This window comes from Haemaphysalis longicornis, unplaced genomic scaffold (genome assembly GCF_048455015.1).
Source record: "Haemaphysalis longicornis isolate Haplotype H1 unplaced genomic scaffold, Haemaphysalis longicornis Haplotype H1 scaffold_12, whole genome shotgun sequence".
NCBI lineage: Eukaryota > Metazoa > Arthropoda > Arachnida > Ixodida > Ixodidae > Haemaphysalis > Haemaphysalis longicornis.
The window spans coordinates 13,221,187-13,248,588 of record NW_027526225.1 but is presented as its reverse complement, the minus strand read 5'-3'; the positions used below and the strand labels follow the sequence as shown (position 1 = coordinate 13,248,588).

Here is a 27,402-nt window from a genome sequence, read left to right as displayed (position 1 = left end):
GCCCGGGCACTTCGAATACGCATTGAGGCAAGGGCCCTCCGCAACTGCCATCCACTTCTCGCCGCAGAAACAATGGCGCAGCGAGAGTGAGAGCCGAGAGACGACAGAAGCGTTTCCTTTGAAGGGAGACAAAAGACGAAATAGCTCCGCACAGAAGCGGCGCCCCTTTCTTTGCCTTTCGCATCCCTCGCCTCGTCTTGTTGTTTGCGCTAACATTCCTTCCGCGGCCTGAGCGTATCATTGTCCGGAGATCCTGTCGTCCTCCTTCTCCTCCTTCTCTTCTTTTGAAACGCGCGCTGGGAAACAAAGCTAGCAGAGAAGTACGGCAGGACAGAAGCTCCTAGCGGTGCAGCAAAAAAAAAAGCGTTAGACAAAGCACTTGGTTTCCACGGCAATGCGGAAAGACATGCCCGCCGCGCGAAAACCACGAGTAACTTAGGAATCCGATAGAAAGGGAAGCAGCAGCCAAAGTATAAGACGAATGAAGATTTCCCAAGCAGACCGTTGGTTTTTCACCCGCCAAGCAAGCGAAAAATGAGTAAGCATGCAAATCCCATGAGACAAAGGGGTATAGTGGTTGTTATTTAGTGAACCATCTTTTTTTTAATGAAGATTATATCCCGAAGAATATTTTAGTGGCAGCGTACTCCAGCCATCATTTAATTCGTTTGCGTGATTTCCGAAGCCCTATCCTTCCGCTCGCTTTGAAAGATCAACAAAGGCAAACGATATCCTGGTTGTATTTGAGATAACTAGCCTTCTTTAATTAGCTCTCATTCACTCCAGCCCCCCGAAGGACGCGGCTTTTGTAGAAATAAAACACAGTTCACAAATATCGGCCCGCCAAACCTTCCCATGCCCGTCTGCAGAATATGGTTCGGTACCAAAAACAGAATAATCAGTGGACGTTAATTTCAAGGGAGTAATCAAGCGGCGCGCTGTCTTATGGAACCGGCTGTGTTAACAAGATCGCAAATCGTGCTCATGGCCGGGAGCTTTTTTGTCGCTGGCGGCAATCAAACTATAAGCCCTGTGACGGCGTGCATGGTGGTGCGGGGGAAGCGGCCCACGCGTGAGTGTTTTTCTTGTTACGTATGTTCAAAGTTTTCGCTCCAACGCGAGGTACACCGGTTGGAGAGACCGCTTGTTCATTCGGGCACTCACATGGTAGCACAACCAAAGGAGTTGTGATGATTATGCGCGGACAGTGATGATGACTGAAGCAGTCATCGGGACTAGCACTGATGGCAGTGCGCAGATGAAGAGGAAGCGCTGGTGGCGTGGTCGAAAGAACCTCGTGGAGCGATGCGGACTCTCCATGTAACGGAAACGCCAAGTGCTGTGATGGTAACACACACTCCCAAATAGGGAGGCAAATTCTGTTCCGCAGCCTCGTTCATTTAGGTGAAGCCTAGCGCCATTAGCGATCCGTGCAATGTGTTAGGGGCGCAGTTGTCACACATGTGCCGGGGTGCGCCTGTGCTGACGTATGATTCACCTGAGGGATGGTTGCTTTTCAACAAACTTCAGGGGCTTCGGGAGTGCGAAAACATTGCATTTTGTTTCAAGGCGTACGATATTCTGTGTCCAATGGTTGGTCTGTCGGGATTATGTCATCTTCTGCTGCGATAATGTCTCCGTCACGAGAGCGGCATACACATGTCGTATTGCCTTCACGTCGTAACGGTTGCGGGGCTGTTGGCTGGTGCTGGCTTTAACTGCTGCCAGCACATTATCTAAGTCTTTTTTTATCAAAGTCTAAGTATCTATTATCTTCGTTATCATTATCTAAGTCTAAGTATTTTTTCTGCTCTCTCGCATCATCTTCTGGGGCGTACTTCCGTGGGCGACCACGTTTCACAATTGTAGCTGAAGTAGGCGCTCCAGACTCCCCCGAAATAGAGGCGGCATGGAGAATCGGAAACGTGTCCAGAGGTGCTACAGTTAAACCTGGATGTAACGAATCTCTATGTAACGAATTCCTGGATTTAACGAAGTTTTTCAACTCCCCATTGCCAGCTCCATTGAAGCCTATGTGTTTGCGACCTCTATGATGTAACGAAATCGTTGCGACGGTTAACCTTTATGTAACGAATTCTCTACGCTGATGAGTCATGGTTTTTGGCACTTTTACTGATAAATCGGCTGGAGGAATGCGCGAATTTAACGAATTTCACCCGCGCCGCAGTGTGACTGTGGTGTCGGTTAGGGGCTAGGCCTGGCCGTTGGCGTGCAGTCGCGCGTCTGCCCTGCCATTTGTGGTGTCGGTTCGTCGGTAGTGAGGTCTTGTGCCAGAAAACGAAAAGTTTTGTCTTTAGAAGACAAACTCGCAATTTGAAATGCCGTCTCCGCCGGCGAGAAAAAAAGAACGTAACCGCCCGGTACAGTGTGCCAGCTAGCCCCCTCTCACGGATATTGAGTGCGCAAAAGAGCACCGAGTTTGCGAAAATGCGCGTTTTTACCCCAAGTTTGGTTCTTGAAACGCGTTAGGGCACTGAAAACGGTCAAAATGCAAAACTGGTACTTAAGTTGCGTTTCTGAATACGGAGGCGAGTGAGGTTGCTTCTGTGGAGTGCCGTGTATTGACTAGGCTCGCGGGCATGCAGCAGGCGGAAACCACGCAGTTCTTCGCTGTGAAATAAATTCTTTAAGAGTGAGTTCAGCGTCACTGATGTATAGCATTTTGGTTTCGATTCTGCTTCATGCACGCGATGCTTAACACAAAAGCTGCATGTAACGAAAACCTGCATGTAACGAAAAATTGTGAAGTTTTCTCCACTTCGTCATATCCAGGGTTAACTGTATACTGGCATTTCGTTGTCATCATTATCTCTCTCCGATTGCCTCTTCCTCTTCTCTGTGTTACTACGACCGAGAGGCTTGGCTAACTGCCTTTTTAGCAACACATATACGCGGTGATGGTACACGTATTTTAATAGCGAAGCTGTTTAGCAAATTGCACTTTTTGGTGTCCGCAGTTGAAAATACCGCGAAATTGCCAAGCGCGCGCACGTGAGCGCGGGCGCCGCGGCGATCACCCGGATGTTAACGAAACCAAGGAACTGCCTAGCGCTCGGGTGTGCGTGTCTCGCGGCAACCGCACAGAGTCCCCGGCGCACGTTTGATTAAGCCAAGCATACCCAGTTAGTGTGATTGGCCAAGATTGGCGTAAAAAAACTCCAACGTTCACCGTAATCGTGGCAGCACTTGCTCGGAACGAAAAAAATGAAGGAAGCTCACACTAACGCGTAAGGCTTGAAGGCAGTGAAGCTGCACGCACCCTTCACGACCATCATGACGGTGCAAGACCACGATTGCAGCCGATTTGCTTCACCACTGCTGCCGCAATGACCTTTACTACATCATTGCTGCTATAAGTGTGAGCTCTGAAATTCTATTTCAAATTCAACTCCTCAAACGGAACAACACCAACATCCGCGTCGACTGGGTACCTGGCCACGAACCATTTTCTTCAGGCAACCAGGCGGCTCATATGGCCGCTCAGGAGAGTTCCCCCTCTTATCCTCCACTGGTGCCTGGGGTAAGGCCGTCGCGGTCCCCCTCTCCCTCCCCAGCGATGCGTATTCACCAGCACAAGAAGGACCGACGCACACGTCTAAAAGCCCTAACTCCAGCTGGCTACCTCAGCCGCCTACCTCCTATTCCCCGCTCAGGCGAAATTTTTATTAACAAATATATTGCAAATTCAGCGTACACACCTGAAACGCTTCGCAAGTGGTATACCCCTCACCTGCCCCCTCGATGTCCTTACTGCCGTACCACAACACCATCAGACCTCACACACCTAGTTTGGTGGTGCTCAGCTTTCGCCACGCACCGTACATTTCAATCTCCTGAGCCCCATCCCGATCCACAACAAACTGATGCACAACTATTATATGACATAGCGGTTTATTCAATCAAAAGCGGTCTGGCACGGGTTGTTTGAGCGGGTCCTCCCCCGAACGAACTGGTGTATGTGCACAAACCCTATTGCGATCACCATGAACTGGCCCATGAATTGCAGGTTCCAAGAACTGGCCCAGCTATTGACTACTGAGAACGACCAGCATTAATTTGTTTATTTTCTCTTACCCTCCCTCCCCATTCCTTTCCCCATCGTGACCAGTGGTCATCCTTTTCTATTAAAGGTTGTCTCTCTCTCTCTCTCTCTCATTTTTCTGGAAGTTGTAATTATTGTACACAATCTTGGAGCGTCGTACGCTGTAACCTGTCTTTTTCGTTCCGAACAAGTGTTGCCACAATTACGGTCAACGCTGAAGTGTTTCTCGTTCCGAGCAAGTGTTTTCCACGATTACTGCGAACGTTGAAGTTTTTTTTTTTTTTTGACAATCTTGGACAATATCACTAAGTGGGTATGCTTGGCTTGACAGACGTGCGCAGGAGTCTCTGGGAGGCCGCCGCGAGGCACGCACACACGACCACTATCCATTTTCTGGTTTTGTTAACTGCTAGGTGGTCGCCGCGATGTCCGCGCTCACGTAAGCGCGCTCAGCAATTTCGTGGTATTTTTAACTGCGGAGATGAAAAATTGCGACTTTCTAAGCAGCTTCGCTGTTAACCGACAGGCCATAGCGAACGCCCCTCCAAGGTGATGTCCAGTGATTATCACTTCCACAAAAATGACGGAGCTCACGCTTATAGCAACAATGATTTAGTAAAGGTCGTTGCGGCAGCACTGATGAAGCAAATCGGCTGCAATCGTGGAGTTAAACCGTCGTGAAGGTTGCGCACAGCTTCGCTACCTTCAAGTCTTACGCGTTAGTGTGACCTTCCTTCATTTTTCGCTTCTTCTGTAAGTAGCACGCTAAAACCAGTCGTCATCCTTCCAGAGTTGGGATTGGGTCCTCGTTTGATCAACCTGGCGATTCTTTTCACTTTCCTGTTCTTTGTGAGGTATACTGGCAAAAAATGCAGACGCAAACAATCATTTTTCAGTCCCTTTGTACCCTCGAATAGCGTGTAACTAGGTTGAACAACAGTAGCAGGCAAAGCAAAAATGCGTGTGAGGAAACGAGAAGCACTGAAGGAAAGTGGGGAACCAAAATGGAAGCACAGCTTTGTGTGTGTGCGTGCGTGTATAAGCTCCGCTTCTGGCAACAACGTTTCATTTTTCAGGTGGCGCCTTGGAGCGAACGTGAAGGCGTTCGTAAAGAACCGCCAAACGGAGAAAGGAGAAGGGGTAAAAAAAGAAAGGAGTTCTGCGTAGGCACGTGCGATTGAATCTGGCGAACTCGCTTTCCGCCGATTGGGACGCGATATGGACTTCCCCGCACTCTCGGCTTTTGCCAACGCGTCCCATCTCTTTCTCTTCGCACTTGTGTGCCCCCCTTCTCCCCGGTATCTTTACCCAGCTTTCTGTTCCAACTGGGTCACGTACACTGGAGTAAAAGAGGTACGGGGTGGAAGGACGTCAGCTAGAGTGGAACAAAGAGAGGGTCACAGGAAAAAAAGAAAAATGCCGGTGTCACTGCGAAAAAGCGTTCAGCTATTCGCTTTCACTGCAGCGAGTTTACTATCACTCCACTCGGGGACTCCTTACCTTGTTGTCGATCTAGGGGGTCTCTTATTTCGCACTTGGAATATGCGTGCGCTGAGGAAAGAAATATGTTCCGCAGCGTTCTGCATTCTCCCTATCCGCTCTCTAGTGCCGACGCCATGTGCACACGCGAGCCTGTCCTGCTAAAGATAAAGTAACACGCAAACGGGAACTCGGACGGAAAGAAAAGACGAGAGAGGCGAGCTCTCAGAGGCTGCGGAACCTCCATGCGCAAGACAGGGGGACAAGCGTAAAGAAAAAGTCAGTGCCCTTTCACTCTGCGAAGAAAGATTACCAGCGACGCTGGGCACAGTCCAAAAATTGCGCGAAATTACACGTGTGCTTGTAATTTGCGATTAGCCGAGAAGCTCCGTGAAGGTTAGAGGGAGTGGAGCTTTGTTCTATCGGGCAAACATGGGACTGTCCGTTTTCCTCCCGTGTCAGGCATCTTACTGTCTGTGTAACACACCAGCCCAAACTGCTCTACCACGGAGGGCGGCAGTCAGGTCTTATCGAGCCGCGCTAACGAAAGACAAGGCCATCCTGGGGCTGGAACCGCAGAGCGCCCTCGACAAACTGAAGCACTGTGCGATCCTAACTCAACATTGGCGTAAGAACGTAAAACTACATCAAGAACTTTCTGGCGGGTTGGATCACCGAGCTCTGCGCCGGCGATCTGCGACTCCAAGAGAAAAGGCTAGGCATTGTCGGGACCCCCAAGGGCTCGGTCATCTCGCCGTTGCTGTTCAACCTCGTTATGCTCGGCGTGGCCGTACGACTGTGAGACGACCACTTTGAAATTTGCCACCATCACAACGGCCATGTCATCGGTGAGCGCTTAAGGCATGGGTACGCGTCTACACCCCAACCCCCCTTAGGTGTACGCATACCCGGAAACCGGGGACGTGCACGTCTTTGAGCATGACAGCCACCGGCGAAAATTTCCCTCGAAAAAACCACAGGCCAGGATACAGGTCACACCAGGAGCCCTCCAAGAAGGAAACCCAAAACAATAGCTCTCTTGCAACAAAAACTTCCCGTCTCCGTCGATTTATGCACGCATGCGATAAGCATGTAGAAACCGAGGCATCTACTGTTTTGCCCTAAAAATAGTCGCAACCGCGGGCAACCCCGCATTTTCGCTGCCGTGCGCATGAAACCACTGGCGGTCCATGTAACCTCGTGTTAAACATGTCCGTTTCTTTTTTATTCCCTGCCCAGAAATTTTTCGAATAAATACGAGTGTTTTCTTAAACTTTTGCGGCCCAAGACAGATACAGCGTCGGGCAGCGTGCTGTTGCAAGTATAACGAAATATATGTGGGCGGAGGCAGCGGGTGCTTGCAGTTCGATATATGGGGCGGGACGAGGATCAGCCGCGTCCACTGTCTCGCTCAGTGCTTCCCCCGGTGCACCTGCAGTAGGTCGGATGCCGCGGTTACCTGTCCCCTGACTCCCTATAAACCCGCCCTGTGTGTGCAATGCTCGTCACAGCACGTCGCGGTAAATCCGGCCGCAAATGAACGGTCGGAGAACCTGCAAACCGTGTCTTAAGGTGGAGTACCAGATCTTTACCGAGAAGGCGCCTTCCGAAGAGGATAGAAGACGTGTGGCGCCATCGCGTTAATGTGCGACGTCAGAGCGATGTTCTCAGGGAGCCTTCATGCTAGCACCGGCTACCTTGTACGGCGAGAGCCGTGCGATAGCTCCTTGTTTTTCTTACATGGCTGCCGATTGCCCGGCGCAGCGGTTGGTCAGTGGCGAAGTCGTTGTGCTGCTGAGCGCAAGGACATCGCAGCTTCGATCATTGCCGCTACGGCCGCCTTTCTGGTGCAGGCGAGAAACGAAAGCGCCTGGTACGTCGGGATTTCAGCTCACGCTAAGGATTCCCGGGTGGTCAAACCGTATCCGATGCGCTCCACCACAGCGCGCCTCGTTCCCACCAGCGGTCAGCCTCGGCGCTTAAATCTTGACCGGACGGTCCTGAAAGCGGCTGCTGTTTCGAGTTTCAGGTAACGATATTTCGTTCCCGTGCAAGCCCGGCACTACCGTTACTAAGCACAACGTTAATTAAACGTGTTGGTATTCCGCTTCTCGCGCATAAAGCGACCCGAACGATACTAATGAATTATTTAACGGGTTTACGCCCGAGGCAACACCTTGGCAATGAGGCGCGCCGCAGTGAAGGGCTTCCGATTAATCGATGACCACGTGCGGACCTTTAGCGTGCACCGAAATGTCGGCACACGGGGGGCGTTTTCGCTCTCCGTCACCTGAAAAGTGGTCCCCGCGTCCGGGAATCGTACCCGCGTTCATGGGCTCAGCCGCACAACGCCCTAGCCACTGAGCCACCATGGTCGGTAAAAGAGTATACCGCCTGGCTCCTTTTTCAGAGCTGTGTGAGCGTGGAGGTTCTGCCTCACCACCTTCGCCTACTAATAATAATAAAACAACTTTCCTTTCCGTGCGATCGAGCTCCACCGTGATACTAGACGGAGAAAACGCCGGGTACGCTTCCTTAATTCTGCGACAGCTCGTACGGTTACGGACCGGAGAGTCTGCTATTTACGCCACTGCTTTCTTGACTTCCGTAGCGCTGCAAGAAAAACAAGGGGGGGTGGATGAAACATGCCCTGCAATCACCGTGGATTGTTACGGCTCTAAAAATAACATGTCAACCTATGTCCATTGCGAACAAAGTACTTACAGGCTATGGTCACGATGTTATTTCTTTACCTCGGGAGTGGGAGTGAACTCGCGAGATGAAGTTCAACGCCACGAGCCCAAGAAGCATCAAGCACACGGAAGCAACTATTGCCGGAAGAAAAACAGAAGCGAAAAAAAAATTACTTGTTTCGAAAAGGTGCTTACTTCTATACCTATATGCTTATATCATATGTTTTCTGTGCATTGAACCTTCCTGGTACTACCGAGGTGCGACTCCTGATTGCACGGGCCGTGGTGTACGGAAACTGCAGCTGTCATTAGATAGCCGACTGGTGCGCGCTGGCGCGTATCGAATGACGGAGGAAAGACTGCCCAGTGTGCCGATCCTTACTCTTAGCAAGTCCGATAACACAGCCTGGGTGGTCAAAATGCCAAGAGAAAAAAGCAGGAGAAATTCGTGAGCTGACACGGCTGTGTTCCCTGAAATGAGGCGACCAAACCTGCGCCAAGAACTGTTTTCGGCAGGCTCTTGGAGACGCATCGTGAGGAGAACAAAAGGCGGCGATTGGTGGCGAGAGACCAAAAGAAACGCTTGGAATGGAGCAGACGACATTCCGTTTTCGGGTACCTGTGGGTTCGTGATTTTAAAAGCGATGCTTTCTATACCTATATATGGTGTCCTGCGCGCGGCAGAACCCACTGCAGAAAGGCAAAGCGCCCCAAGAACAAAACGCTTCCCGAGGTCGCAATCGAACCTGTGTCTCCTGCGTTATGAAGTCGACGTCTCCGATTGCGTCAGTCCGGCTCGGTCAAAGCAGTTTGGATTTCAAAGCGGAGCATTGTTTGCCTTACTGATGGCGACCGCCCAGACCAAAAACGCACTGCAGGAAAGACAACCTTCTCTGACGATTGCGGTAACTCTGGGTGAAAGGAAAGATGATTGAAACGCGAGGCTTTCTCTGGTCAATGTCTCCAAAGTCTAAAGTCATAGTCCAAAACCCAAATCGTTGCGCTTAAAACGCGCCTGAGGAAAGCCAACGCGCACAACGTGTTACCAAAAAAAGCACAGGAAGTGCAGGTGCACAGTCAACACTTCATCCCTGGCCAATCCCCCGAGTAGGTACGTTACAAACAGTTAAAGTTCATCATTATTATCATTATCGTCATGTCAAGTTTAGCACGTGGAGAAGTTGGCTTTGGCGCAAGGTGCGTTAGACGCAGGTGCACATAGTCACTGCATCACGAACACCAGTCAGTGCATCGCTGACTGCCGTCATGGGCAGGCCACAACGAACAAATCCCCCACAAGATTGGCTTTGATTTCATTCGGTTTGCGGCGGAATAAAGCATCACGTTTCAGCCATCATTGACGTAACGCGATGGGGTTCGGCCTTTTTTTCATCATTTTGGGGATTTCCCGCACAAAAAAAAAAGGGAAACGAAAGGAGAAAGCGGGCACGGGACGAAAATATTTTACGGGGTGGGAAGGAGAAATGCACACAACAGAGCACTTCAGGTTGGCCTAATTTGTATCCATTCAATATATAACTTCGGAGAGGGAGGGGAGGGTCACGGGCGCGAAAGCCGGGGCATGAGGAGGTCTAAAAATAATTACAACAACACCAGACACAGCTAGGAATCCTTCTTACTAATTTTGAATGCATTGGCGTCCAATTAAACGCCGCAGGGTTGCTCTTCGCGCATGCGCAGCGATGGGTACCCCGGCTCACAAGTGACTGCTGAGTTGCCAAACGAGAGTCGGGGAAAACCCCATTGGTGGTCAAAATGCAGATCGTCAGCTTCCGAAGTGACCGGAGCCCTCCATCCAGGGCCTCTGTAGTCCCGGATGTCTCCGTATCCTCCTCGGTCAGTGTACGCGCATCTTCCTGGGCCGATCTGGAACTCACGGTTTCTCACTGTTCGGATGTTGTATTGTCGTTTGCCGGACTGGGCTATGTGACGTGTCACAGGTTTTTTTTATCCGGCATACAGCGGCTTGTATTCGAAGGAGGGTAGATTGCAGGGTATATCGCTAGTGGGAGGCTGAGATGGAGGTACGTTGTGTCTGCAGTACGCGCAGTTCTACGGTCTCCTCTTTGATGATGTTCTCGTGCGGCGAAGGAAGAGAGCGGCGGTTTAACACTGGTGCTGTAGGATATGATGTTATGGTATTAAGACCGGTACTGTAACTGTGGGCTGCGTCTTTTCGCGCTGTTTCGAATTTCAGTACGAGCCTTGAGCCACGTGACCCGTTGGAGCCGATGGGAATTTGGGCACCATGTTGCAACTCCTTACAACGCTGACGACAGATTTAATGGTTTCTAATGTTCAGAACCGAACAAACACAAAATGCCAACAGGCCCCGAAAGCATACGGCTGTATCGTCTTCTGCACATGGCGGCTGGTGGATCTCTTGTGCGTGCCGTTTATTTTTCCGTAAAATGGAAGTGCCTGCGTTCTCACGACGCACGCCTCTGATACTTCCGCCCCGGATGACAAGCCTTGCCTATAAGCGCCCGCCAACTACCGGGACATCAGTTCCGTGCGTGCCTAACACGCTTCGCTTACTCGGCCCCGCGTCGTCCTTCACTTTCCCTGACCGCCCACCTTCCTTTCCTCGGTGTCGGAAGTTACTTCCGGAGTTGCTCGGCTGCAGGCAAACGAGGTCATCGGCTGTCTTTGCAGGTCGACGCGCTCACCCTCTTAACCGTCGAGTGGCTGTCAGCAGTGTTGAGCCCCGATCCCGTGCTCGAAGATGTATGGAGTATGCGATCGCCGTCGCCGCAGAACCGGGATGGCTTCCGTCACCCCTGTAGGCAATGCAGACGTATACGCAACTGGGAAGCCTGGATAGATAGTTAGGCTAGGATATACTTTCCCGCACATCTTCTTTTCAACCGCTTTCCTTGTGCTCGTGTTTTCACTTTTACAGCAAAAAACGTAATGTCGCGCTCCCCGGAACTTTCGTGGGCGTCGCCGTCAACAACAGAAACAGCCCCTCCTCACGTCAGTGAACGGTGGATGGCACGGGATCGCCCCCTTGAGAAATATACGAATCTAAGGGGGACAGGGGAACGACGCGGTGAGGTCAGCAGAGGCGTCATTAGATCACGGACCAATGTGGTACCCGCTCATCTTCTGAAAGTTGTTTGGTTGGACGCAGTTTTTGTAGGTTTTGTGGCCCACGGGCTATAACAGTTGTTTTAGTGTTACCGGTCTCTTCTATGCCTGTGTCTCTGATGCACTGCCGCCTTTCGAAGACACCCGACATCAATGCCGGGAGAACTCGCAAGCATCCACTGCGTTTATTACGGTCTGGCCGGCGGCAAACATCTCTTCGCGTATTACCACTTTCGGCAAACTCAGGGTCAAGTTCCTCCTAACTCGATTTCTCCCGAGATAGCGAAGGCACGGCAACCGACTCCCCTTGCGCCAGTGCTGTTGCTTTCGCACGCTCGAGGACCCTCATCACGCAACGGAAGACTGCTTTTCCTCCGGCTATGTTGTTCTCGGCGACAACGAATGGCGGACACCCCCGGATGTATTTGTTTTCTGCCCCAAGGAGAAGGATCCGCGGCTGTGTATTGACCCGCGACAAGCACTCTCCTTTCGATGATTTTTTTTTCCTGCAGCATGCAGAACTTTCGGGCTATCATCACAATACTCTTTACAAAGGAAACATAGCCGCGTACGCCTTTCTTTATTCTTCGTTTTCAAGTATTCATTTCTGTACGAACGTATGGACGTGATAGTAAATGGAAGTAGCGTACTTTCTGGGGGTCGCCCACCTAATATGGGATAAGTGTACGGTCATCCACAGGCTAAGCTGGAAAATCATTTTAGCGTTAAACATATCAAAAATACTGACCAGAAACTGTTTAAACCAAACTTGAGGACTTGGTGCCACCTTAGGCTTTATAAAAATGCAGCAGTTGTGACTAAATTACCTTACACTGAGGCAGAAGGAGACTATAAGTGGATAAAGCGTTGCTCCAGCTAAGACAGTGGACGACTGTACGGTAAATGAAAACGCAGAGCTGCTATCACGTGCGGTAGTTTGGACTGGACAATGTGTCACTCCAAATTCCCTGGCCTCACAAACACCAGTATGTATAAGTCTTACCTTAACGCTTCCCGAGAAACCTTAAAGGAGCCATGAAGACAAAATACAAGTTGGGTTTTTTAGAAAGACTGCTTAGTCCCGATAACAATGATACCAATATCATCGCAATCTTCGAACAAATAACTGAGATATTAAAGAAAACGTTTGAAGCAGTCGCGACCCCCTAGCCAATTTCCTGCAACTTTTCTATGACGTCACGGAACCTTGTTTGTGCGATTGGCGGCCGCCTAAGAGACCTGTCGTGACGACACATGACTGGACGTCCGTAATGGGGCCTCTAGTTCCATTTGACTGCATCACTTGAATGCTAACGTGCAGTTAAGGTACTGAAAATTATGTTTTATTGTTGGCCCGTATGACGTCATTCTTGCTCATAACACGTCACTGTGGCGCAAAATTTGAAAGTTTTTAAATACTTCTTGCTTTTTTTTTCGTTAAAAAGCATCTTTTGTGGCTCTAATGGAGCTGAGTGAGATACTGAATTCTCGTTCTTTCAAATTAGACGAAGTTGTATTTTCTCTTCATGGCTCCTTTAAGGAAATTTCTGCTTTTTGAATGAAACTGATGTAGCTATTCTTCCAGGAGCAACTCTCCAACATAAGCGTATTTTGATTTAAATTGGAAACCTGAGTGCAAGGGCACGTCGTTTCAGCCTTCTGGTTGGTGTAAATTGGAGGATATGTTTCTTTGTTCGCTACAAGATTTCAGAAGGGACGTGATACTAGCAAAAAGTAGGCATCCCAGCTTGCAGTCGGCAAAAGCACTTGCGCAGGAGTTTAAAGTAACAGTTCAGAAAAAAAATTCGCTGTTTTAACCTGAGATAATGAAAACAGCGTTGACATACCAACTTACAACCTAGGTCTGGAACCATAGAGTAAGCAGTAGCCCTAGGGGGATCATAATGTGGGAAAGAAACGGGTACACTATTTCAGAAAAACGAAAGAACCGATTGCAAGAGGTAGAAATGCGCAATGTGTCAAAAATTGGGGATCCGATTGAATAGACGGAGCTGTTTTATTTGGCTAACAAAAGAAAGGTTACTGACATTCGAGCCTACAACATGGCCAGGACGAGAGCAAAGTTCCGATCAGAAAACGAGTACGACAAGGCGATACTCTCCCGCCATAATTATTTTCAATATGCCTGGAAGGGGCATTAAGGAAGCTTCACTCGTAGGAGGCAAGATTACGGATAAATAGCAGCTATTTAAACCACTTGAAATCTGCGAACGGCGTACCCTTGTTCAGTGAGTCGGGTGAACGCATGCTTCATGACCTGCATGCATAAAGCTTGGTCCTAGACCCCTCAATTCTAGACCCCTCAGCCTATGCAAGCTGTTTGCGAGGGTTGTAAAGTTAATCGCATAAGTGGTTAAAAAGGAATATGAATAAGCCGAAAGAAATGCTTGCAGGACAGGCATCCAAGAAGCACCCTCATTACCCTAGGTAACAACGTGCTAGAACAAGTGGGCGGTTCCAGGTACCGTGGACAGGTTGCCACTTCTGAACCCAACGACTCCAAGGAAATCCGGCACACAACAGGTATCGGACGGAGCGCGCCAAGAAAATCGATGCAGCGTGCACTAGCGGTGCATGGTTGGAGAAACAGCAAAGCTAGCGGCCCCTCTCCCTTCGTCGGGGACCCGGCTGGTGCGCCCCACATGGATTTCCGAACTTGCCGCTGAACGTTCTCCACGACTGGCAGGCCCGGATCATTTTGACCACAGCCTTTCACATCTCTCCTAAAGTGGAGCTCGTCAGCACGCGGCAAACGACTTCGCGAACTCGGCGTGAACTGGCGAAGAGAAGAGCACGGAGGAGGTCACGCTTCGAACCTTAAGCAGAGTGTTCTCGAAGGTGGAGTTGGGCGATGCGGGGCGCTGATCACGAGGCGCACGCTCACGTGCGCTCGGCATTTTTTCTTTCCTTTGTGCGAGCCCCTCACCCGACGGAAGCCCACGCGCAAGTTCTGACGACGCCGGGCGCTCCTCACAAGACGTGTGCTCCGCTCACGTGTGCTCGATATTTCGGTTCACCGGTGGCGCAACCAAGAGCTTGACCAGCTCTGCTCTTAAGAACACCCTCAAATAATGAATGCTAGTCTGCATGTCATGTACCATTGAAACGAACAGGGTACAGCCAATGCCTATTGATGGTGATGATAAATATGGCACGAGGAGACTTCCCGCCTTATTCAACACCTGGAAAGAGACCTTAGGTCGGCTCAGCGGGCCGTGGAGCGAAGCATGATAGGAGTGACGCTCACTAACACGAAACGAGTCTCCCGGATCAGGAAACGAACTAGAGTAGAAGTTATGATAGTTCAAATAAAGAAGAAGAAATGGACTTGGGCTGGCCATGTCGTGACACGAAATGACGACCGGTGGACCACCAGGGAACAGAGTGGACACCGGAAGGCTGGTATAGGAGAAGGGTAACGCGGATAAGTTGATGGAGAAGATTCGGAGGCAAAGAACGGTCTCGGGAGCGCAGGACAGGAGCGGATGGAGGTCACTGGGAGATGTCTTCGTCATGCAGTGGACCTAAGTAGACTTTTGTTGTTAATTATCACGATGGGGATGATGATGATGATGATTACGTGCTTTTAAGGCTAAAGATAACCTTTTCGAGCAGGCAACCCATTGAATCTGAGTACACAATATAGCATACAACCGGAGTTATCCAGCCACAAGAAAAAAATAAATCGAGAATGATGAACGATGTCGTAAAATTTTTGACAGCCAAGTTGACATTCAAATAGAAAGGGGCCGTAGTTGAAGGTCAAGTTATATTCACTGACGAGGGAGTTTTATGTACATCGAAGCAAGCACACGCTTGTTTGTTTATTCGGAAAAAGAGCTTTGTTTAGTAGTTGTCGGTTGTCTTGAGCTGGCGGTAGCTGTTGGCGTGTCTTCGAACATGGTGGTTGAAGCATTTCTCTCTTCTCCCGTCCAGTCATCGTTTGAAAGTTTCGCAGCCTAGGTTCCCCAAAAATAGTACGTATATCCATAGAGAGTCTAAAAGCGAACATTTAGAACATATAAACTTCTCCATGCGCCTTAAGCAAGATGAACACATGAAAAAGGCAGTGAACTAAGTGACATCAAAGTCTCAGCCATTTCCTCATCTGTGATTACGAACTGGTGATATCCAAGGGCACCGAAGCACACCAAGCTGATCCATGCGTATTGGGCACTTATTCTGGCTCTGGTTCGCTCTTTCCCTTCAACAGCGGACAGGTGCCAGCTGGTACAGCTTGCTTTCTTGGTGCTCCTGAAGCTGCACAAGCGGACATTGGTGTCCCCGGCTGGGGAGACACACAAGTATCTGGAAGCAGGCTCCAGGAAAGCAACTTGTAGTAGGCAAAAATCACTAGGCCAAGTGTGTGCGCACTACTCTTTTTATGAGGAGAATGTCGAAGCAGCCAAGCTGAACCCTTGGCGGCTTCTCGGCAAGACGCTTAAAGAAAGGACCAGGGCGCACGCATCGAACGCCGAGACAAAGTAGCTGGAGGTGAAAGGCAGCTAGCCTGTAATTCCTTGTAAAGAAGCAGAATGTTTCTCGCCTCACGGCGATCATTTATTGCGCACTTCTCGGACGCATGGAGCGAAAAGCGGGAAGCGACCTCTTGTATAAAAAAAAAAAACGTCTTGCTTGCTGCTGTTTACAATAGCAGTGTCGGGTGCGTTGCAGGGATTTCAGAATGGAAAAATGGTTCCGCTTAGAGCGTATGCGCAAATACGTGCTTATTGAAAACTGCCAGCGACAGCGCACAGGGAATAGAGCCCGACGTAGTTTTCTTCGAGGTAAGCTCGCACAGGAAGCCCGAGCTGCGTACATGTCGTCAAGACGTAAGTACGGTGCCATCGGATATTGGGTACGCAACGAACTCTGAACGTGGCAGGAAGCGTTGCTTGCAGGGAAGAGCTTTTTGCATGCGGCTCGTCCGCGACCGGCATGAGTCCTCGGAACACAATTTTGAGCGACTGTGACATCCGCATTGACGAGCGGGAGGTATTAAAGGATTGAAGTGGGCGCCGCAGCATTGTTGACACACAGGAACTCCACGATTTTAGGGTTTCACGCATTTTTACACTTCATAAAAAGCGTTTGTGCGCCCCGTTCACATTGCTTGCATAATACCTTCGACCGACTGCTTCAATGTTCTTAAAACTGGTGGGGCACTTGCATATTTCAAGACGGCGTGCTCCAACTTTTTGTTTGTTTACTGGAACCCGATTTGTGCGGAGTTCACGACGTGAAGCCTTTGTCGAATGTGGAGATTGTTACAAAAATGAAAGAGAAGATGCTCGGAGTTCAAACACTCGCAGCAAAAAAAAAAAAAAAAAAAAAAAACTTCACAGTAATCTGGGATAGCACCTCATGTAAACGAGCCTCCAGCAGGCGATCCTGAAAGTAGGCGACCTGCAGTCCGACCCCCACAAATATGGAAGCAGAGGCACGCCGCAAGGCGCTGTATTATCTCCGATGCTGTTCAACATCGCAATGATAAACCTGCCCCAAAAACTTGGAAGCATTCCAGACATAAAACATGGTCTTTATGCAGACGACATCACAATATGGATAGCCAAAGGGTCGGAAGGGGAAATGCAGGAGAGATTGCAACAGGCTGCAGATACTGTACACACGTACGCGAAAGAATGCGGACTCGCCTGCGCTCCCCAAAAATCTGAACTCCTGCTGGTGCAAAAACGTCGTCATCACCTATCTACCTCGTTCTACATAATGATGGACGGTATACGCATAGAACCCACCGATCACATCAAAATTCTCGGCATGACCTATCAAGAAGACTGCAAGAACACCCGCCTACTTCAAAAACTGGACTCATCCACTGCTCAGATTACAAGAATGATCCGCAGAGTATCGACTCAAAAGTATGGCATGAAAGAACAAGATACGATAAAGCTCGTTCAAGCATTTATAATTTCACGCCTCGCATACGTAACTCCCTACACGATCCTCAAAGCAGCAGACAAACAAAAGCTCAACACCCTTATTAGGAAAGCTTACAAACAAGCCTTGGCCCTCCCACCGACAACATCCACCGAACGTCTTGCAGCACTAGGGATACACAACACCATAGAAGAAATCGTGGAAGCCCATCTCACGGCGCAGCAAGTCCGGCTCGGCCTCACAAGCACCGGTCGATCAGTTCTGACCTCGTTAAAGCTTAACGCTCTCACGGAGACGGAAGATGCGGGCATAGTCCCTCTAGAAATCAGGACAAGACTGAAACTTCACCCCTTGCCGAGGAATATGCATCCCGAACACCATCAAGCACGAAGAGCGGCTAGGGCAGAAGCTCTTCAACGTCAGTACGGAAAATCCGAGGAGGTGGTTACACTGACGCCGCGGACTATGCCCGGTATAAAGTAAAAGCTGCGGTAACCGCCACACCCCACTCCCTCCTCAGTAGCCTAACATTACGGAAGGCAACAACGCTGCAAGCAGAAGAGACGGCAATCGCCCTCGCAATCGCCCAAACCCGAGCATCCACCATCATCACGGACTGCCAAGCCGCATACAGAAATTATGCGGCAGGAAGAATTTTCACAATCGCTCTCGGCATCATCCTTCAACACCCACCTCGGAGAAACATAAGAATGATCTGGACCCCAGCCCACTCTTCTCTCTGCGGAAACCAGGCGGCGCACGCCTTCGCTCGAGATTTGGTCAGCCGAGCACCGTTAGAAGAAGAGGAAAGGACAATATACCCCCTTCTCACGTACAAGGACATCACACAACATTACAGGCTTGGCCGAATGCGATACCCTCCAGTTTCTGAGCAACTAACCAGGCCCCAACAGACTGCTCTTCGTCAACTCCAGACGAACACGTACCCACACCCTACGAGGCTGCACGCTATACAACCCACCCTCTATGATCCCCTGTGCAGACACTGCGGCGTCCCTGCCACGCTTTATCACATGGTATGGGAATGCCAAGTTAACCCCCACATTGACCCCATCCCACACCCCTCCCGAGAGCAGTGGGAGAGAGAACTCGCTAGCTCTTGCCCCAGCAGACAGCTGCAGCTGATCGAACGGGCGAAGACGGCGGGTTGCTCCACTGGTGCCCTGGACTGAGGGCTCCACCCACAAGGCTTTTCGAAGAAGTTGTACTCCTCCTCCTCCTCCAAAGCGTCATTCACTGAAGAAAAGAGCAAAAAGGACATCTAAAATGTTATTTGCGCTGATTTACGCTGCTTTATTTGGTCGTTCTTGTGCTGTTAAAAATGAGCACAATAAGATGACGAGCTTGTGCAGAAGAACAACTGCGTTTCTGCTTAGTCACGAGGAAATTTAAGATGCAGCTCTTTAGCGCGTTATTTTGATTTTCCTGATTTCTTCGAGCCTTTTAGAAACGTATACTCCTGTTAAGAACTACTCTAGAACAGCGCTTTCTGTTTGTGATTGATTTTTTTCTGTTTAATACATTACGATAATTGTGCCTCTTGTGTGAGTGTGGAGTAGCTGTACTCCTGCATCTGCAAGAATGGCGTGAAACACATTTTGCACCACTGATTATTCTACTTTCATTACGCAAGCAACTTTAGCGTAAGTTTTATACTTTTTTAAACATGATCAGTTTCCAGAATTGCTTTAGCTTGACGGAACAAATCGTCGCAGCGGGGTCAGGAGAATTCTTTTAAACACAACTACAGCGGAGGACAGGAGCGGCTGGAGTTCGATGGAAGATGCCTTCGGCCAGCAGTGGACCAAGTAGCCTGATGATGGTGATGATAGAGGCAAGTTTTGCTGTACTTAGTGAAAAGTGAGGAATTCTTGAGGTTATTTTTACGCAATTGTTAGAAGGCCCATTACAAAAAGAGCACGGCACCTACCTCATCTGATAAAACAAAATAATCTGATGTCGAGGCTTATCAGCCAAGAAAAATTGGAACGCCAGTGAACATTGTACAATACAAAGTCCCGTCATATCAGTTCCGGGTCCTGGGCGAAAATGTTTGCTAGATATTCCTAATACTCTAGTTACGCGAAGACTCAGTTAGAGCGAAACATTATTCACAACCGTTTGAGCGAATGGCCTCACCTGAAATGTTAGATCGTGCAGGTCACGTCGCACCATGCATAGGCACGCTATTTCTCCGTGGCGTGCGTAGTAAAAGCGATTCGCCCGGTGATATCGCAAACAAAACGCCAATTTATCTCTATCGTGAACGTCAATTCATTCATTAACTGCATTTAAGACCACTTTTACTTTTCTAAATTTCTGTTTTTCAGTAAGCTAGCAGGCTATCTAAATAGGAATACCTATTAGCGACGCTCCTAATTCGCTCTGTAAAATATCATCGGTTGGAAAGCTTTGCAGTGTCGCGTGGCATGTTGTTTGCGAAAACGGACGACAACAGAGTCCGCACTCTGATATGTATCGACGCTTTTAAGCCCCGATCCCGAACACCAACACGCAGCATTTCACGCTGCATGGTGTGTGTGCTAAAAGCAGCCCCGCATGGTAAAATGCCGAACGCACGTACGTTACTGTGCTCTTAGTAACAGCGCAGACGTGGCATATTTCCCTGGCCAGCATCCAGGATCAATTGTCGGAAAGGAACCCCAGAAACCTTGGCAACAAACTGGCCCCACAGGAACGCTAACATGAATGCATCGACAACATCTTTGTGCTCTATACTGCCCACGTACGCTGTTATAGTTTTAGCATACCGTTATCGTGTTCACATTGTTCGGGTACTGTGATCGCTAGCGTACTCACTATGCTAAAGCACCGTAATATTTATTTAGAAATCGCTTCAGATGATGTTTGACGCCCATGACAGCACGAAAAGCATCTCGGAAAATTTATGAAGCGAACCGTACCAGTTTTTAGAAAGGAAAATTAGCCGTCAGTACACCTTTAACACGCACAATCAATTCCGCTACCACTTCCTATCTAATTCTGAATCGTGCACGAATGCACGAGAAATATTAAACAGCACTGTACAGCTATTAAATGTGTACTGTTATGCGAAGCTCTTGCCCCGCGGGTATGTATATATCGATGCATTCATTTCTTCATTTATTTGATTTTGTTTGTGTCACATGCACAACTTGGAACAACGACTAGCGGGGAAATTATAGTCAAATAAATAAGCCGTGCAAATACTCGAAACTGTAGCACAGGGGGGGGGGGGGGGGGATTCAATTCCTATAGAAGGACACAGGCGCAAGCCATTTGTATTGTTCGCGAGGCCACTTCTCCACGCTTGCCGGGCTAACGCGTAGTAGTTTGGTACCGTGAACGGGCAGGAGTCTACTAGCGTAAAGTTTCGCTCGGAGGGCTTGAAAAAAAAAATTAGACAACGTTGCTTTCAAGACCGCTATTAAGGGGTCGAGTTGCAAGTAATCGATTTTCCAGGAGCCTAGCCGCCTTCTTTCTTGTCCTCCCCAACTCTGTCGCGGCGATGGCGTCCTAGCGACCAAACTGCCGCCCTTCGAAGCTTGCAGTTAAACGCCACTGTAGCGCGCGACTTGCCGACCGTCGGTCGCTCGATCACTGTCGTTGCCACACCGTGGCTGCCGCTCCTTCCCACCAGCGGCGCGCAAAGCTCATTCCCAGGCGGCCGGGAGGGGCCGACGCGTGCGCCTCTCAAAACGTCCTTTTCTCTCTTTCTCCCGATTTGCCCACGACCGATTTCTCCCGACCGATTTCTCTCCCGATTTCTCCCGAACCCACGACCTCCAGAATACGCATCTCGTGCGATGACCACTGCACTACCGGCGGCGCTGTTTTCCCCTCCACTTTCTGGGGTAATCATGTTAGGGTATTTTTTGTTTCCTGCTCTTGGGTGTGGTAGCCAGCGCCACTCGGACTACTCAGAATGAAAGGAACCACCCCCAAACACAGGAAACAAAAATACCTTAACCTAAATACCTGAGAAAGTGGAGGGGAAACAACCCCGCCGGTAGCGTAGCGCTCATCGCACCAGTCGCGAATTCTGGAGGTCGTGGGTTAAATCCCACCCGGCGGGCATTTTTTCTCCACTCTGTTTATGTCTTTCAAAATTCTTCATCTGTTTCAAGGACTTATCGCATACTCCCCTTTGCTTCCCGAAGCATTCCTGACTGCGAACCCTTATTTCTGTCTTAATTCAATGAGCCCCTCATTTCCCATTCTGAGTCGCTATATATATAGCGAATCAGAATGGGAAATGAGGGGCTCGTTGAATCGTTGATCGATTTATTACGGTGTTTAACGCGCCGAAGTGGGCTATGAGGTGGGCCGTAGTGGGTGCCTGGAATTATTTTTACCACGCCGGGATATTTAACGTGCGCCGAAGTCTCAACACGCTGGTGTTTTCGCGTCACGCTTCCATCTAAAAAGCACCATTCCGGCCGGAAACCGGCCCGTGTCTTAGGGCTCAACAGCGCAACGCCTTAGCCACAGAACCACCGCGGCGGATCAACACAAACCGTGTGCACAAGCCCGTCGGTTCTTACGCTTAGGACGCAGTATTGGCAACACGTCGGCGTATAGACATAAGCACAGAAGCGACGTTATGCGCTTTCACTCTTTTTCGTAAGTGCTGAACGATTATAGGCAATTATAAATCTGCAGCAATCGTAAAAATGTATGCTACAAAAAGGGTATTAAGCATGACGTATAAAGAGGTGTATGTTACGTTCGCACCTTTGTAGTAGAAGTGGTCTACATATTATTATTCGTTCTTGCGGCCTCGAAACCAATTTCAAAATTAAAAATAGAAGTGCGCGGGCACTTACTGCCGCGTCGGGGTGCCGGCGTGCATAGGGCTTAGACCACGTCAGCTAGTCGAGGCTTGCGAGAAGGAAATGCGGTCAGGTTAAGGCAGCCAAGCTGAGGGAGTAAACAAGATTCACTTACTATATAAAGCAATGGTGTGATCCCTTCTTCACCGCGATCCTTACCCGTTTTTTGTTTTCTCGGGGCATTCGGCTGAGCCTGAGCGGATCGTGCGAAAATCAAGCTTATTAAGGAGGCATTTTTGGGGAGCAGCGCCAAAATCGGTGCGCGCCTGACTGCTGCAAATGCGTGCAGTCCCTGATGCATGACCCCGGTTTAGTAGCGTTTTAATTGACTAACTACAGCCCTGACGCCCCACTGGTCCCCGCCATACGCCAGGGCCGCACTAACCTCGGCCTTCTCACGAATGAACCGACCCAACTAATATTCTGCTGACTGGGCAAGCTCACCTGGGTTCATCCTGTTTCCGTCCTGGCACTAGTTCGTCACTAACATTTTGCTCTGTTTTGTCACCCGCCCGACGCGTCCAGGCTAATCAAAGGTTCCCCGCAATTAGTTACGACGTATCTGGCCGAGCCACGCCAAGACAAGCCAGAGGCCACGCCTGCTGGGTGCCGCCGGAGTGGCTGTGTCGCAGACGTATCACATTCTTTGCGGTAAAGTGTATACGCTTGGGGCGGCGGCCCACTACTTGTGGTGGCAAAGAACAAATACAGAAAGGCGCCGACGGGCGTCCGGAGGCAACCTTGCAAGGCCCACGCGCGGTGCTACTTATCCAACGGGTAATTCCTGTGGGGGTTTTCGTCACCTGTTCTGTTTTCTTCTTTCTCTCCCACAAAACTCCATTACCTTCCCGGAACACAGTGAGAAGGAAATCCGAGGAAACTGGGGCACTGATACGACATCGGGACAGAACGTCGCCTCCGCCACTCGGAAAAGTTTCGAGGAAGGAAGCCGAGGGGAAGGCGCAGCTCTACTTTGATTTCCCTAAGCTATGCGCGCGGAGCAAATAAATCTGCGTTGCATATGTTTGAGCCACAACCTTCGGGGAATGGTTTCGGGGTCAAGGTGAGACGGGGTCTTTGCGGAGTTCGTGCCTTGCGCGGCAGCAAACCCCACAAGAGCGGCTCCGGAGGAAGCTGGAAATGGTCTGCCTGATGCCGAAATAGTTCCCGCATTCCGTATCGGCTTGGCGCGGATTACCCGGAGGCATGGGGGAATAGTATGACTGTTTTATGACGGCTAGCGAAGTTAATAATTTAGTTTTATGAGGGAAAGAAGCAGGAAAAAAACGTGTGCCCAGAGTGGAGATCGAACCAGCGACTTCCGATTACTGCCGGAAGGAACTTGAACACTGCCGCCATTCCTTTCGGCATTTCTTCAACGGCCACCGAATGCATAAATGTGCACACGCACACGCACACACACACACACACACACACACGCATATATATATAGCGAATTAGAAATGGAAATGAGGGGCTCGGTGAATTAAGATAGAATAAGGGTTGGCAGTCAAGAAAACCTCGGAAAGCAAAGAGCGGAATGCGGTAGGCCATAGAAACAGATAAAGAATTTTTTGATTCAGAAAGAAAGGGGTGAAAAAATGGCCGCTGGGTGGGATCCGAACCCACGACCTCCAGAATACCGGTCTGGTGCGATGACCACTGGTGCGATGACCACTCGAAAAATTCCTCTATGACCTACCGCATTCCCCTCTTTGTTTTCCGAGGTTTTCTTGACTCACTGTCAGCCTTTATTCTCTGTATATATATATATATATATATATATATATATATATATATATATATATATATATATATATATATATATGTATATATATATGTATGTATATATATATATATATTTATATATATACATACAAAAAGATAGGTCGGCAGTCTACAACGCCACAGGAGGCATAGGGGTGTTAGGATTTTTTTTTACTGTGGTTAGTGCAGTTAACATTTTTGAAATATACGTAAGGCAGACAGAAAGAAAGAAAGAAAAACACGAAAGGCGTGGGTTCCGTCCCCACTCAGGGCACGTGTTTTTCTTTCTTTCTTTCTGTCTGTCTTACGTATATTTCAAAAATGTTAGCTGCACTAACCACAGTAAAAAAAAGCCTAACCCCCCTATGCCTCCTTTGGCGTTGCAGACTGGCGACCTATTTTTCTGCATTTTCTCAACGAGTCCCCCATTTCCTAACTATATATATATATATCGTCCATGTTTTTCGTTGGGCACTAATCCATGGGAACTATTCAACAACTAGCCCTGCAAGAAATTCTACTAAGTGGTGCTTGCAGGCCTTTATGGCCCATTCTACAGCCGACAACATGGCGAAGCGCGGCATGCCGATACCGCGAAATCGAGAATTGGCAACCAACGCCAATGTCGCATGTGAAGCATGTTGTACGGAAACGAAACCGAAACTTGTTTGAACAACCCTCCAAAAATAAACCATAACTACATTCCGAGACATATGCTGGCTGCCAATGGTAGTGAAGTTTTTCTTCAAGTAAAAAATAACATCGACTCAGGAAGAGAGAGAGAGAGAGCAAACTTTTCATTGAGAACACGGAGTCTTCGGGGTGGCTTCCTCAGTCCACGACACCCGGAGCTCGGGCCGCGTCCACAGTCCTTTCGACCAGCTGACGCTGATGACCGATGGTGGAGCTGGCCAAGGCTATTTCCCAAATCTCATTGGTGGGATAGGACTTGGGGCGGGAAAGAGGGGTTTGGTGGCAGCCTCCTTCAGCGTGATAGAGTGTCGCGGGGACATCGCAGAAGCGGAAGTGCGAGAGGAAACAGGAAGGAGCCACGATGTGCTCATGACTTCTGGCGGGGTGCGGGAAAGTATTCGTCTGGTTGGCACGGAAGAGTCCCTTCAGCTCTCTCGGGGGTTGTTTCTGTGCTGGTGGGTAATGCTGTCGCTCTAGTCGGTAGTGTTGTGTGATTTCTTGGTACGTGACCGTCGGGTGCATTCGCTCGGCCTCACTTCCGCCAACAGCGGCTCTCAGCGGGATAGTTCTCAAGCCAGGAGATGGCCGGTATTGTTGCTCGCAACCTCGAGATGAGCGGGATCCCCAGATAATCTTCATGGAACGGTTTGGGGGGCACTGAGTAAGAATCTGGAGGACTGTGCCGTGAATTCTTCCGTTGGTAAAATAGCGGCCCGCCTGCTGCGAGTCGGTGATGATGACAGCAGCTGTGGTTTGACTCACGGCGAGGGCGATGGCTGCTTCCTCCGTGCGTTGTGGGTTGTGGTGTGGTAAGTGAGGTGTGGTTGTTCCTTCATGGCTACAACAGCGGCCATGTACTGAATTCCGGGGTCTGTGGCAGCATCTGTGTAGGTCTGGTTCGTTTCGTAGTGCTTCGATATTTCTCTGGCTCCTGCCTGTCCTCTCGCCGCGTGGTGCCCAGGATGCATGCTGCGTGGTAGAGCGGGTCACAGATTTTGTGTGGGATGTTTTTAGATCAGGAGATGGATGTTGAAGTGGGGCTTAAAGTCCCATGCCATAGGTAATGGGTTTGCCCGCTTCTGTGGCTCCCAGTTTCACTCTTTGGTTGAAGAGGTAGGCTTCGAATAAGTATTCTGCAGCGTTCACGATGACAAGCTTGAGAAGTCTCTCAGTGGAAGTGCTTGCAGGGATTCCGATGGCTTTCTTGTAAGCACCGAATTATGGTATCAACTTCCTTGAGCTCTGCCGCGCATGGAAGAGCCTAATGCAAGCGCCATAGGCTGCCAGTTTTTGAGAGTGGATAAATAATATCAGAACCGTTAGTGGTTTGCAAGGGCTTTCGGTAAGATATATGGTTTATAGGGGGATATAAAATCTGATCATTATTCGTATCTTGCACAGCCCGGAGACTCTGCACACAGCAAACGCAGATGAAGCCTCCGCAGGGTCACCAATTATGTAGAAGGATATTTCCGCGGCGATTTAACAATAGGGAATACCAAAAGCGGAGGGAATGTTATTTCTTCAAGGTTATTTGCTTTGAAAAACGTGCGCAAATTATTTCCCGTTTTTTTTTAGACCATGCCAAAGCCAATCGGTGTTTGAATGTCTTAGTACCTCACAGAGATACACGTCGTGTACGTATTACGTAATCGCAACCATTACCGCTCTCTGTGCCGCTCAAAGAGCTACACGTACGTCTACTGGCAGTTGGAGCCAAACTTCGACAAAGCCAACGTCTTTGTAACGATGGGGGAGGGAACGTCCGCTTGCCGACGGGACGTGCACGCCCCACATGCGGTGTTGTGCGAGCGCTAAGCGATCGTGGTCGGAATGCAGCACCGACAGCGGTGACGCGGCCCATTAAGGAGCCATTTGTACACAGGACTCGGGCGTCCGGAGCACGGCTTCTGCCCCGAGGCCGGTGGATTACGCGCATTCGTTGACAGGGCGCGATGAACAGGATCGTCGCCACCGAGAGGGAGGCGATGCCCCGAGAGTACGATAGCGACCTTTAAGGAACACGCTGGAAATGTTGGTGTGTGACTGGCTTGGCTTGGGTAGAAATAGTAGAGACAAAACGTGTGGGTTGCGACAAAAAATCGGTATTACGCTCCATAAAGCAGCAGGGGTGGACCTTGCAACAATCCTTGAAGCCGAAGACTGGAGACGGGACACTGGTTGAATTGGCGTGTGTATAGAGAAAGGCGCAGGTGTGAAGGGGGGGATGACAGTGATAACGAGAAAGCGATAATAACGGTTCAGAGAGAAAGGCCCGAAGAATACTCTTGTAATGAGGTGTCCACTAAATCGAACGAAATCGACACCCTCGACCTGCGGACGTGGATTGTGGTGAATAATGCTGGCACAATGGGGCTTCACGTTCATAGCCGCTACTGAAACAACAAAATGACGGGTGCACTAATGAGGTCCGTAATTCACAAAGCATGGAAGTGGCTTTGTCCCTTACTCGTTAGCAAAGAAATCCCAAGAAACCCCAAAAAGCCGAAGCTGCACGTGGGCTATGAGGCAAACCCTGTAAAAGGTCCCAGAATAATTTCGGCCATTTAAGGAGCTCTAAGGTGCGCCTACATCCCGACACGAGGAAAATTCCGTTTCACCTTCATGAAAGAAGGCGAAAGCAAATGCACCGCGGCCCGCATCTTGGGACCAGCAGCAGACCACCTTAGCCACTGATCCACCGGGGCTGGTTTTGCGGCTCAGCCACGCTGCTCAAAACACTTTTCAGGACTACTTAAAAACAAACCAGTGAAGAAAAGGGTGCACAAACACGAGCAACAAGTTAACGTTTTATCACTGGTTT

General features: G+C 49.6%; 1 protein-coding gene across 3 annotated transcripts in view; it reads left to right on the top strand.

Moving 5' to 3' along the window:
* LOC144162421 (ATP-binding cassette sub-family G member 8) overlaps positions 1-27,402 on the top strand; it is a 399,408-nt gene that overhangs the window by 131,722 nt on the left and 240,284 nt on the right. The window contains exon 1 of one of the 3 annotated variants that reach the window (XM_077692941.1): positions 395-538. The exons of the other annotated variants lie outside the window; for them this stretch is intronic. Within the exon in view, the coding sequence (XP_077549067.1) occupies positions 535-538 (4 nt within the window). The 5' untranslated portion in view covers positions 395-534. Of the gene's footprint in view, positions 1-394; positions 539-27,402 lie in introns of those variants that run through there. 3 annotated transcript variants of the gene reach the window in all.